At 41.8% G+C, this 13,401-nt stretch overlaps 1 protein-coding gene across 2 annotated transcripts in view; it reads right to left on the minus strand.

Moving 5' to 3' along the window:
- MTHFD1L (methylenetetrahydrofolate dehydrogenase (NADP+ dependent) 1 like) overlaps positions 1-13,401 on the minus strand; it is a 192,913-nt gene that overhangs the window by 115,208 nt on the left and 64,304 nt on the right. For both annotated transcript variants that reach the window (XM_076002865.1, XM_076002866.1), the window contains exons 15-17: positions 13,168-13,242; positions 11,819-11,921; positions 5,570-5,646 (exon numbers count right to left, since the gene is read on the minus strand). In XM_076002865.1, the coding sequence (XP_075858980.1) occupies positions 5,570-5,646; positions 11,819-11,921; positions 13,168-13,242 (255 nt within the window). The remainder of the gene's footprint in view (positions 1-5,569; positions 5,647-11,818; positions 11,922-13,167; positions 13,243-13,401) is intronic.

Consider the following 13,401-nt stretch of genomic DNA (forward strand, 5'->3'; position numbering starts at 1 on the left):
GCCATGAGGGAAGTGTCTCTGGACAGAACCACTTCATTACACCCCAGCTTCATTCCCCTCTTCCCGAGGGGAGCGTGAGCCAGACAAGTCCAGGCTTGCGCAGGGAGGGAATGGCTGTGCCCTGGTGGGATCACCTTGTGAGACACTTTATTATCCATTTCCGTCCCTGACAAGTGAGGAAATGAAGGAAATAAGGAGCTTTCTGGCTACTTCCTGGTTGAGATTGCATTAGTAATTGATTTAGTGAAAAAATATTACCTGAAAATCAAATACAACTATATTCAATTGTTATATTCCCTGTATAACTCATTCCAAAAATAAGTGTTTTTATCATTGTATGAAATTTAGGTTTCTTTATAGCATTATTCAATTCTAAACAGAGCATAGAAGGAGAATATATATATAAGCAGAATATATAATAGAGCCTATAAGAAAATGACTAAAAAACATTTAGATTGTCTGTATAAAACATGCGATTAGAACTATTCCTAGAATATTATCTGTGTAAATAAGTATATTTATAATATATATTCAAGTTCTTCATTTGTAATCAGTACAATTTCAAAATTTTGCCTGTTGAACATCAGAGATGAAATAAACTGGGTCAGTTGAGATATCATTGTATTCATTTTACTGACTGAAACATGTGGGTAGCAGAGGCCTGCTTATTTCAGTTTTATAAATAAAATATTTCAAAATCGTATAAAGGTGCAAATGAGATTATTTTTATTATTTATCAGATCAGCACAAATTTAACCGAAGGCCAATATGCATGTTGGTAAGGATGTAAATTGATTTAACTTCTCTGAAAGGTCATGTGAAAATGTAAACATTTAAAATTTACATCTTTTTTGACTCTACAATTATACATCTAAGAGGAATTTGTTGTAAGGATATTGTCAGAGAAGTATGTACACAAAAATGTGTGTACATTTACTACAACTTATTTGTGATAGCCCAACACTGCAAATACTCTTCAAGTCCATAACAGGGAACTGGTAGAATGGATTATGGTCCATGCATAAGATGTGATACAATGTAGCCATTAAAAATGACAACATAGATTTCAGATCCATGTTTACTGACAAAAAAAGATCTCCTATCTAGAATCTTATGGTTAAAGAAAAGCAGTTAAAGCTCTTAAATATAAAAGGATCTCCTTTTATTTAAAAATATGTATGAATAAAGTAATAGGAGATATAACCTTGTGCAAGTTGCTTAACATAACATCCTCAATTTTCTCATTTGTAAATCAGATTTACAAATTAAATGTGTTCATGTATGCAACAGACCTATCAATAGAAGGTGCATAGTAGGCATTGAAATCAAGGCCATTGTTAATCTTCCATCTCACCACTGAACAGTACAAAATATGCAGAGAAAAGGTGAAAGGCCTTCTTCACTACCCCATTCCGTTCCCAATCCTCTTTCCAGAGGCAACACTTGGTGTACACACCTTTCCAATTTCTACTCTAGGCGTGTATATATGTATATATATGAACATGTATGCTGGCTTCTTCTTATACAGGATTATACTATCTATATTTTACATGAAATTTTTAAATTTCTTTTTTAAACTTTCCATTTCACAGTGTGTAGGAGAGCTCTCTTTATGTCACTCTACCTGTCTACACTTTATTACTTTCAACTTCCATGAGGTACAGAGCATGTACCACATGTCTGTAGATATCCCTACTATTGGACATTCGGATTATTTCGAATTTTCACCATTATGAATAATGCTATAATATCTTTATAGCATTAATATAATATAGCATATAATATAATATAGCATATAATATCTTTAGATTCTTTTTGCACATAAGCAAATAATTCTTCTTCTTTTGTAAAAAAATATTTTTAGTCTCGAAGTTATAATTGTTGGGTCATTTCAAATTTTTTTTTTTTTTTTTTTTTTTGAGACAGAGTCTCGCTTTGTTGTCCAGGCTAGAGTGAGTGCCGTGGCGTCAGCCTAGCTCACAGCAACCTCAAACTCCTGGGCTTGAGTGATCCTTCTGCCTCAGCCTCCCGAGTAGCTGGGACTACAGGCATGCGCCACCATGCCCGGCTAATTTTTTATATATATATCAGTTGGCCAATTAATTTCTTTCTATTTATAGTAGAGACGGGGTCTCGCTCTTGCTCAGGCTGGTTTTGAACTCCTGACCTTGAGCAATCCGCCCGCCTCGGCCTCCCAAGAGCTAGGATTACAGGCGTGAGCCACAGCGCCCGGCCCATTTCAAATTTTAATACTAACCAACTATCGTCCCAAAAGGCTTTGCCAATTTCTACTCCCATTAACTCTACATAAAAGTCCCAATTTCCTTGCAACCTCGCTGGCATTTAGCATTAACTATTTATGTTTTGATGAGCTAGCTCCTAGGCGAATAATATTTCATTGTTTTAATTTGCAGTCTTATGATTCCTTGTGAATATCTTTTCATGCTGGCGTAAGGGTTCTGTATTTTAACAGAACTTAAAATTGTGTTTTACTTATTCTGTCCATTTATTCAACAAACTTTTACTGAACAACAACTACTACTGTGTAACAAAATTCCATTCTGAGCATGGGGAATACAGCAGTGAATTAAAAGGCAAAACCTCCTGTCCTTGTGAACTTTAGGAGGAAAGACTGAGACCAAACAAGGTGAGCAGGAATGTGTGATGAGGGTGTTAAGTCCAACAGGGAAAGGAGGGAGGGAGTTTGGGAATGGGCTGTTGCACTTTTAAATGAAGTGGCCAGGGAAGGCCTTATTAAGGGAAAAATATTTTAGTATTCATCTCTAGAAGTTCTTTTTATGTTTGGCATATTCACCTTTTGTCATACGTGTTGCAAATATTCCCTCCAAGTCTGTTACTGGTCTTGGTGGTTTTGTCACTTTTTTATACTAAAGATTTTAATTTTTTATTAAAACTAAATTATCCATTCTTTTCTTTATCGATTCTACATTTTATGTCAGTGACAGTACATATCTATGGCAACCGCTAATCTGTTTGGACTTATTCCAACCAGCTTGTTCTACATTTTCTATTCTACATGTTTTATTGTTGCTGCTATTGTTTTACTCTTTCTGCTGAAGATTCTAGGTTCAAAAATCATTTGCTGGGCCGGGCGCGGTGGCTCACGCCTGTAATCCTAGCTCTCTGGGAGGCCGAGGCGGGCGGATCGCTCGAGGTCGGGAGTTCGAAACCAGCCTGAGCAAGAGCGAGACCCCGTCTCTACTATAAATAGAAAGAAACTAATTGGCCAACTAATATATATAGAAAAAATTAGCCGGGCATGGTGGCTCATGCCTGTAGTCCCAGCTACTCGGGAGGCTGAGACAGAAGGATCGCTTGAGCCCAGGAGTTTGAGGTTGCTGTGAGCTAGGCTGACGCCACGGCACTCACTCTAGCCTGGGCAACAAAGCAAGACTCTGTCTCAAAAAAAAAAAAAAAAAAAAAAAAAAATCATTTGCTTTCACAACTCTGAATCCATTTCCCCAGTGTCACTGAGCATTCGGTATTGACAATGAGAAGGATGATGCCAACCTGAGTCATTCCTTTGTGAAAAAATAAGGACCTTTTCTCTCTGACAGCTCTCAGAATTTTTTTTTTTAATGCTTCATGTTCTGAAATTTCAACATGACGTGTCCAGATATAAGGCTTTTTTCTCATTTATACTGCTCTGCATTTGGTAGGGATATTTTTTTTTAATGTGAAATTTCATGTTAGGGGAATTCCCTTTTTATCATTTCTTTGAATGTGTTCTTCCCTCCATTTTCTGCCACTTCCTTGTGCGACTCTTCCTAGTTGCCTATTAGAACTTCTTGATGTGTGCTCTATGTTTCTTAAACTTTTCTTTCAGATTTTCTATTGCTTTCCTTTTGGGACTATGTTCTGAGACAGTTCCTTGGTTTAAATGTTCCTCTAGTTCACTTAAGCCTATTCAATTATTCAGCCCATTAACTGGATTTTTATTGTGACAATATTTAGTTTACAAGATTTTAACATGCTACATAAAAATCAGTCAATTCTCTCTCCTTGGATGTTACAGCTCTCTCAACCCTCTGAGAGGACTGATTGTACACCTCTTAAAGACTGATCTACTGCTTTGTCTTCCTTGGGCACTTGTGTTTCTCTTCACTGAGTTTGGTATCACTCTTCCTGATGTGGGTGTCGTTAAACATCTGGCGCTTCCTGGCTCTAATGCCCTTTGTTACCTGTCTGTGGACATGATTTCTGACGACGCCAGCCCATCTCCAGACACGGCTCCCACGCCGAATCCACTCCTGGGGACACTGCTTAGGAGGCCTTCTTTGCAAATGACAAAAGGCTAATCTTTCCTCAAAAAAAAGGGCCAGAATGCACTGGCTGTCTTTCAACAAGACACTTTTCACTGACCCCTGCCAAACAAGAGGCACAGCACATACACAGCCCTATGGCTGTGCTGCGGGCTGGTGGGGGACACTGTGCACCGACTGGGCTGAGGACCACACCAACGCCCCCAGGCTGAGATGCAGGTGTCCCGGAAAGGTGTCCATCCACCAGCTTGTGGGAGCTGTCCCCAGCCACTAGCCCTGAGAGGTATGCTGGCACAGTCCTATGTCTGAAAAATAGGATATTTATTGCCTCTGAATTTAGAGAATCCCTAAAATCCTTGCACCATATTTTGGGCTGTCCTCCATCAATCCAATTCCACCTTCCTATCTTTCAGAAACTTCCCAAAACGTTACGCCAAGGATTCTTGTTTTCTAGTTTGGATATCGACTGTTTGAAATCTGTCTGTGTGTGTGAGTTTCCAGGATTTTCAGGAGAGCGGGTGCATGGGCTCAGTTTCTCTTCCTCATCCAATCCCCACATTCACTTTTTAATTCAAGATATTTCTAAAGGTCCACAAGTCTATTTAGTATGAGGACTGGTTATTACAGCACAAGTGACTCTTTTCTCACTAATAAAAACTTAACATAAAGGTCATAAATCTAAAGCTGTCACAAAATATAAAGTTTATTACCAATTAAAAAGAAAATAATTTAGAAGCCCACTGTGCCTGGATGAAAAATTATGGAATGAATTTATATCCCCTAAGTACCACTGACTGACATCAGGGACCTATTAAAATGAAAGTGGATATCATATTTTTTCTCTCACATTCTCCACATTTGGGTAATAAGCCATTATCCTTAAGAAAAAAATCCCCAAAACTCATGCTAGTAAACATAATAACTAGGTGTTTGCCTTTTGATTTATGAAATTTGAGTAATTTGTCTGAGATTTTCATTTTTCAGTTATGCAGATGTGGTCTTAACTGGGTGGGTTTCCAATAAACTATGCAAGAATTTATGTTCAAGGGACACGCTGAGTAGCTCATTCTGGAAACACAACTGAAAACATGGAAAGGATGATAAGAAGACACCGCAGCTTTCCAGACTCCTTATCTTCTCCCAGCCCTGCTCAGGGCCTGAAATGGGGGCAGAGCCACTGGCCACTGCAGGTGGGGGACGAGGAGAGGCACAGAGTGACCTCCTGGGCCAGGGGAAACCAACACAAGTAAGAACAGAAACACTCCTGGGAAGAAGGCACCACCTACCTCCCGGGAATAGCCCTTCTCCGTGCCGGCCTGCCCAATCGTTATCTTCCGCAGAAATCGGTCATTTGTATCCAACACTGAAAGAGAAGGGAACAGATTAGTTATTCAATCAACGAATATGGACTGGCTGCCCGGTGTGTGTCTGGCATTGCTCTGGTGCCCGGTAAACAGCAAAGAGCAAAACAATGTCCGCTTTCTCCAAGCTGACGGTGGACACAGCGGAGAAATCAAATGAACCGGAAAATATCAGCTAACGATAAGTGCCCCAGGAAGATAAAAAGGGTGATATGATAGTGTGTGTCAGAAAATAGTGGTGGTGGAGTTGCCCTGTTAAAGTAGGCAGCAAGGAAAAGCATTTCTGAAGTCATGATATTTTATGCTGAAACCTGAGTCACAAGAAGAAGCCGACTCAGTTTCTCAGGATGTTAAATATAGAACCACCAGCAATTTCACTACTGGGTATTTATCGAAAAGAATTGAACACAGGGACTCAAGTAGGTAAATGAACGCCATGTTCATAGCAGCGTTATTCACAGTAGCCAAAAGGTGGAAGCAACCAAAGTGTCCGCCAATAGATGAATGGATAAACACAACGTGGTTCGTACACACAGTGGGATATTATACAGCCCGAAGTGCGGGGAGATCTTGACATATACTCCAACATGAATGGACGTTGAAAATGTGCATGGTGAAATATACCAGACACAGAAGGGCAAATACTGTCTGATTCTGCTTACATGAGGTACCTAGAATAGGCAACTTGATAGAGGCAGAACAGGCTAACAGTGGTTGCCAGAGGTGGAAGGGGAGTTATTATTTGATAGATACAGAGTTTTCATTAGGGATAATGAAAAGGCTTTGGGTATAGATTGTGGGGATGGTACCATCATTGTGAATGTATTTAATGCCATGAATTTTATGCTTATGAATGGTTAAAAAGATAAATATTATCTTATGTAAATTTTGCCACAAATACAAAAACCCAAAAGTAAATAAAGTAGCAGGGCGGCGGGGAGAGGGGCAGGGTCAAGCATGGTTAGAGCAGGTGCCAGTCCTCCGTTTTCTTCACCGGTCTGTTTGGACTGCACCGATTTAGGCTTCATTGGTGAAAACTAGATCTGGTTCAGGGAAAACCAAATTTACACAGCCAGGAGACAAAGCCAGAAGGGCACAGACCTCACTAATAATTAACGTGGCTTCAAATAAGCTGTTCACACTGACAACTCAGATCCAATTTACTAAACATATATATTATGGCACAAACAAAAACGGTGATGGAAATGAGGTATTTGGGGACCGTGGGCATCTGTAGGATGAAGAAAGTTGGCCTTTTCTGTTACATACATACAAAGCACTAACAGACTTGCTGGCCCTGCCTGACTTTGTTGTCTACTGACTCAGCTGTCGCAGGTCCTACTGTATAATATGTGCCCTTTCTTGCGTGCACTCTGACACATTCACACAGATCAACCCATATCAACCCTCTTCATGATTTTTAAAGATATAAGCAGAGTTATCTATAAAATGAAAGGACTGCTTCTCAACATTATCACTAGCTATTACTTTTATTCCTAAGACGTATGGTGCAAAGTCACGTAAAACACAAACATCTCCTCTTCTGATACGTAGTATACACAATCTTGGCACCCGATTGAAATGATCTTTTATCAAATTCTTTTAAAGTCAACAATGGAAATTCAGACAGTTTTTATATAGCAAAGAGCAAAGAAAAAGGAGAGAGAGAGAGGGAGAGCAAGAGCAAGAGTTTGACAAGATCAACTACAATCAGTGGCATCCAAAGCCCACCTGTGCTCTGAACATGGCCCGGGAGAGCGGGGTGTCTCGCCACCCACCAGGACTTGGATACCAGGGGAAGAGGTGTGTGACAGCAGCAGTGATACGTAAGGGAAATGTGAACAAAGTAGCCCCAAGTTAGTGTACACGAGTCCTATAAAGGACAGAACTAAAGGTAGAAAAAAAACATATTGATTCCTTCCTGGAATATGATATGTCTTGAGGGCCTACTTTGTGCCCAGGGCTGTGCTAGCTGTAGAGGGACACAAAGAAGAAGACATCAGTCTCTGCTCTAAGGTGTGACTTGGAGGGTGCCAGTATGCATTTTGGACATAATGGCATTGTAATCATTAATCTTCCTAGCTATTATAAAAAATTATTTAGAAAAAATATGTAGGCTTCCCAATAAAATGCTGAAAATATTCATGGCAGTTATTTAAAATGTTGGTTGGTCCAAGAACAGAAGTGTGTAAGTTGTGGTTCATCCACAAAGGAATATTCTAGAGACATTTAAAATGGCCATTATAACAAAGAGCTAGTAAGCATAGGGGGACGGGGAGGGGGGAGATCTGTTCGTTTATTCGTTGCACTAGACAGTCCCTTCAGTACTACAGCGCTGTGTCATGAGGAACATCCTCAGTGTGCCTTAGGACGTACTAAATACAGGCTAAGAGCCTGAGCGATATGAAGTGCTGTTATCAGGGGCAGAATCGATATGGCGGCTTCCATGGAAGCTGTGGCACCGATTCCCTACGTGGCTGTCAAGGCCACGTTGGGAACCATAACTTGATGTTGGTCCAGTGAGCATGAGTGAGGCTGGTGGGGCTGTGGTCCAAGCCAGGACATGTACATGCGAGGGAGGTGGGGGAGAGGGCAGGCTGGTGAGCCCCGGGGTATCAGATGCTCAGAGACACAGGGGCTCCGACCTGTCTGAGCAAAGTCCTAATCTGCAACAAAATGGCTTGATGTCTCCTTTTTCTTCTGCTTATGGTAAGTATTTCTGGAATAGTCTATGGGTTTCTGGTTTTTACCTGGTTTCCACCCAGTTACCAGGCACATGTAGCCTTCAAGCTTCTGGTACGAGGTATAGGATGAACAATCACCTGATTTTGTACACAGGCTGAAAGGAAGGGTGGCCACTAAACGGTGGAACAACCACATGGCCTGAGACGAGGGTGTCACCCCACCCTGCCTTAGGACCACTGAGTGTCCACTTCTAGTATTCAAATCATATAACAATCCAATCTCATCACCGGAGTTGCATTAGTTCTAGGTCTAAGCCACAACCCCCTACCAGGAAATATCCTCAATACATTTGATGAACAGGCCTATTTCTTATATTACTTTATGATAATAAGTGCCGAACTACTGATCAAATGTCATTCCAAATTCCTTACAGCCAGGTGGCTTGGCCACAGCCATAAAGTTTTCTTTACTTTAGTGCATTAAACACGGACTATAATTCTAGTATTTTCCTGGAATAATCTGTTAAAGTTATCTCTTCCATTAAAATTGCAACCACAGAACATTTCAGTCCTTTCTGCCTCTGCAGACAGAACCGATCTCACACTGGCCCCAGGCATAAAACATGATGTAACCTTTCTAAGACCAACATCTGAGCCAATGCCCTATTTCTGATATATGCCCAGGCTGGAACCCCAAAGCACAAGTGGAAGAACGCCAACTGCTGTGAAAATTTCTCTTTTAGCACACTCGCATGCTTCGTTTAAAATAAACATATTTCTACCTGCACAATTTTTCACTCACCAGTAAACATCCATAAAAGTTGTAAAGAGTTAACACAAATTCACAAATACCTTTTAAAAAGGTGAGTATGTATTTTGGACATAATGGCATTGTAATCATTAATCTTCCTAGCTATTATAAAAATATTTTTAGAAAAAATATGTAGGATTCCCAATGAAATGCTGAAAATATTCATGGCAGTTATTTAAAATGTTGGTTGGTCCAAGAACAGAAGTGTGTAAGTTGTGGTTCATCCACAAAGGAATATTCTAGAGACATTTAAAATGGCCATTATAACAAAGAGCTAATAAAATGGAAAATGTTTATGACATAAATGAAAACTAGTACAGGATATAAAACCTACACACCTAAATTATAGTTAGAGCCACACGCAAAACTCAGATGCACAAAAAAACTATGAATATACTGATTTCATTAGTATAGGGAGATTTTTAAGACATTTCCCAAATCTCTATAATGTTCTTACTTATTTTTAAATGAAAACTGTATCCTCAAAAGTTTCCAAGATTTTAGTTTAGTTTGGGAGACCAAGACACACAGCCAAACGACACAATACGACTATTACCACAATGACATCCCATGATCACCTAGGCAATACTTTTGAGTTAGGAAAGTCCTCACATTTCAGCCTCCCTAGCAGGGAGGCTGGCGTTACCAGTCCATTTTAAAGATGAGGAAACGGAGGAAGTAGTTTGTTCCGAAGTTATGCAACTCATAAATGGAGGAGCCAAGACTCAGGCTCTGGTCTTTGTCTCTCCACTTCACAGTGTGCGTGCAAACACTAAATGCTTAGCAGACTGGCTGAGTGGGTCCCCAGGAGGGAAGCTTTATGAAGATGCACGACCTGGACGAGATCTGGAGGGCAAGACTGGCCCAGACAGGGAGAGCTGGGGAAGGCTTGGCAGAGGCTGGCAGAAGGACAAGGTAGGCCCTCCTGACTGGCCAGCAGACGGGGAGCAAAGGGAACAAAGCCTCACTGTGCTGGCCCTGAAGGCCAAGCTATGCCAAGGCTACTTTATCACCCAGGATGGGGGGAGCCCCTGGAGGCTTCTGACACAGGAGGTGACATGATGACATCTCTGTTAATACAAACCTCCTAAACTGGGGCATGGAAACAGAAGCAAGATAAGTTATTAGAAGGAAACTGCTACAAACTGCACATCAGGCCAGGCGCAGTGGCTCATGCATATAATCCCAGCACTTTAGGAGGCTGAGATGGGAGGATCACTTGAGGCCAGGAGTTCAAGTCCAGCCTGAGCCATACAGTGAGACCATGTCTCTACAAAGAATTTAAAAATTAGCTGGGCATGGTGGCAGACCTATAGTCCTAGCTGTTTGGGGGGCTAAGGTGGGAGGATTGTAGGAGCCCAGGAGTCAAAGGCTGCGGGGAGGCATGATCACACCACTGCACTCCAGCCTGGGCTATAGTGTGAGACTCCATCTCTAAAAAGAATATTGAAAAAAAAAAAAAAAAATCAGGCCGGGCCTGTAATCCTAGCACTCTGGGAGGCCAAGACGGGAGGACTGCTCAAGGTCAGGAGTTGGAAACCAGCCTGAGCAAGAGTGAGACCCCCGTCTCTACTATAAATAGAAAGAAATTAATTGGCTAACTAATATATATAGAAAAAGAAAAAATTGGCCGGGCATGGTGGTGCATGCCTGTAGTCCCAGCTACTCGGGAGGCTGAGGCAGTAGGATTGCTTGAACCCAGGAGATTGAGGTTGCTGTGAGCTAGGCTGACGCCACGGCACTCACTCTAGCCTGGGCAACAAAGTGAGACTCTGTCTCAAAAAAAAAAAACAACCAAAAAAAAAACCCCAGGCATCTCATAAATACGTTTTAAAAGTGGGTAGAAATGGGGGAAATGGGGGCAGAGTCTGAGAAGGACAATCCAGGAAGGCTCAGAACACAAGCCATCGAGTATTTCTGCAGCCCCGTGGGGTTCCCGAAGTGCTGCTGCCGCATTGCTGGGAAGTGGATCTGATCGTCTCCTTCTCCACCTCCAAGAGACCGAGGCCCCCAGCACGCACGCAATTGCTCAGGGTCATGCAGTGAGTCAGGGGCAGGTGGGGGACACACCGGGCTCCGGGTCCCTGCATTTAGTGCTTCCTTGCACCATCGCACCCCGTCGTGACTGACAGGTGCAGACGGCAGTGGGGGAGGCGAGAGCGCGTCACAGCCGAGAGGGAAGCAGGGGAGCTCACGGGGAGTCCGTTCGTGCCGCATCCGAAGCGGCAGAGGGAAACAGCTGGAAGTACGTGCCAAAAAACTCAGCCCTGAAAACCCCGAGGAGAGAGCTGCCTGCAGCTCACGGTAAGGGCATGGACAGGAGAAATTAGGACGGTGGGTGGAGAAGGCAGCAGGATAAAGAAGGGAAGATGCTGGCTTTAAATTTTTTGCAGAGACAAGAAGCCAAGGAAGAGAGAAACAGAAGAGAAAATTAAGTAATTTTCCTCGGAAATTTGGAAGACGTGCGAGTAGATGGCATTGGGACCAGATGGAGCAGTTGGTACACACAGGAGGCAAGGAGAGGGAAGAGGATGGCAAAATGGTGGTAACCAGAAGAAACGGTTTATTAGGAAGCACAGGCCGGGATGACGAGGGGAAGAGCTCAAACCGAGCGTTTATGAAATGAGCCTGAGAGCTCCGGCGGGAAGGCACCCTCCCAGCCTGGCGCTCAGCACCCACCTCGCTGCCAGGTGATGGTGGCCGGGTCGATGTTGAGACGGGCGAACCTACTCATTTCCTCCTCGGTCAGGGCGCCCGGATCAGTCTTGTTTATTCCCAGTCTCTAATGGTTAAAGAAAAAAAATGTGGTAAGTTGGAGAAGGAATGGAAAGCAAAAGGTAACCACAATTATCCCTCCCGTTTTATTTTCTCCATGATTAGTAAATCCTTTTGAAAACTAAACTGAACTTAGCAGGTGAGTGCGAATCAGCTACATAAATGCTGACCAAATATCTTCTACAAGCGGAGGACACTGAACATTGAGTTGACAGCACAGTGAACACTCTGCCTGCTGCCGGCTGCCTCGGCTCTACGTGGCTGCCACGTCCTGTGCTCAGAAGGGACATAAACTGCTGTCCATATAATAATTGATGCTCTGGTGCGTTAGTTCTTCTTTTCAGGTACAAACGCCAATCATTCAAGTAAAGTGAACGTCTGTGCTCTAAAACAAGTTATTTCTAATTCACTGAGGAGAAAGAACAACATTAAAACTTTGAGTGCATCTGTTTCTGTGAAGCAAACATCCTAAGAAAGTGGTTTTTAATGACCAAGTTTAAGAAAAGGATGCAGGAAGCAGAAACTGTACATGTTATAGCTGCTGGGGGTAGAAGTATCACTATTCTCAACACACCAAACTTGGTTCGGTAAGGAGCAAGGGAGTAAATTTCAAATCCACCTAATGCCAGTGGTTGTAAATTATATCATTAAGGATTATTTAAAAGTTTCTTAAAAAAAAGCATGTAATTTGCATAGGAGGTCAGAAGCAGCAAAACTCATCAGAAATAAGATAACAGGGGTAAGAATTAAGATGGTTTTCATAAGTACACTTGTAGTATCTTGCTACAACAAAAATAGAGATAGATGAATTTTCAAAGGCTAGTTTATCATTTACTTCTCTTGAGAAAGAGAAGGACTCACAAAAATTGTAATTTGTTAGTTTTTTTTTTTTTTAAAGATGGGGTCTTGCTGTGTTGGCCAGGCTGGAGTGCAGTGGCTATTTACAGGTGTGATCACAGTGCACTGTAGCCTCGAACTCCTGGCCTCAAGTGTGATCCTCCCGCGTCAGCTTTCCAAGTAGCTGGGATTACAGGCACGTGCCACTGTGCTCAGCTAATTTGTTAGCTGACTAGGGAATTTGTAGATTAGCAAAGTAGGTCTCTTGCTTCACAGATAATGAAAGTGAGACCTAAAAACTTTAATTAATTTGTCCACCTGGTTCTTTGGTGTACGGTCCAGTTTTCAGGTTTTTAATACTGCATTCTCTCCGCTATATTGATTTGTCTCTTTAGTACTGCTAACTGGAAACTTACTTTCAGTCGCGCAAGTTGAATTTCTGAAAATTCTCTGACACCATTCACTAGAGGAACTAGCCGATTATACAGAGCCTAAAAACACAAAACAAAAACAAAACTTCAGAAAAGTTTAGGGGACAACTATGAATTTGGACAATTCACAGGATATGACAAAGCTCATTCATTTATAACTAAACTATTTAGATAACAGACCCTATTAAAATTTGTAGGCTAATATAAATAATGTAGACC

The sequence above is a fragment of the Microcebus murinus genome, chromosome 5, assembly GCF_040939455.1.
Source record: "Microcebus murinus isolate Inina chromosome 5, M.murinus_Inina_mat1.0, whole genome shotgun sequence".
NCBI classification, from domain to species: domain Eukaryota; kingdom Metazoa; phylum Chordata; class Mammalia; order Primates; family Cheirogaleidae; genus Microcebus; species Microcebus murinus.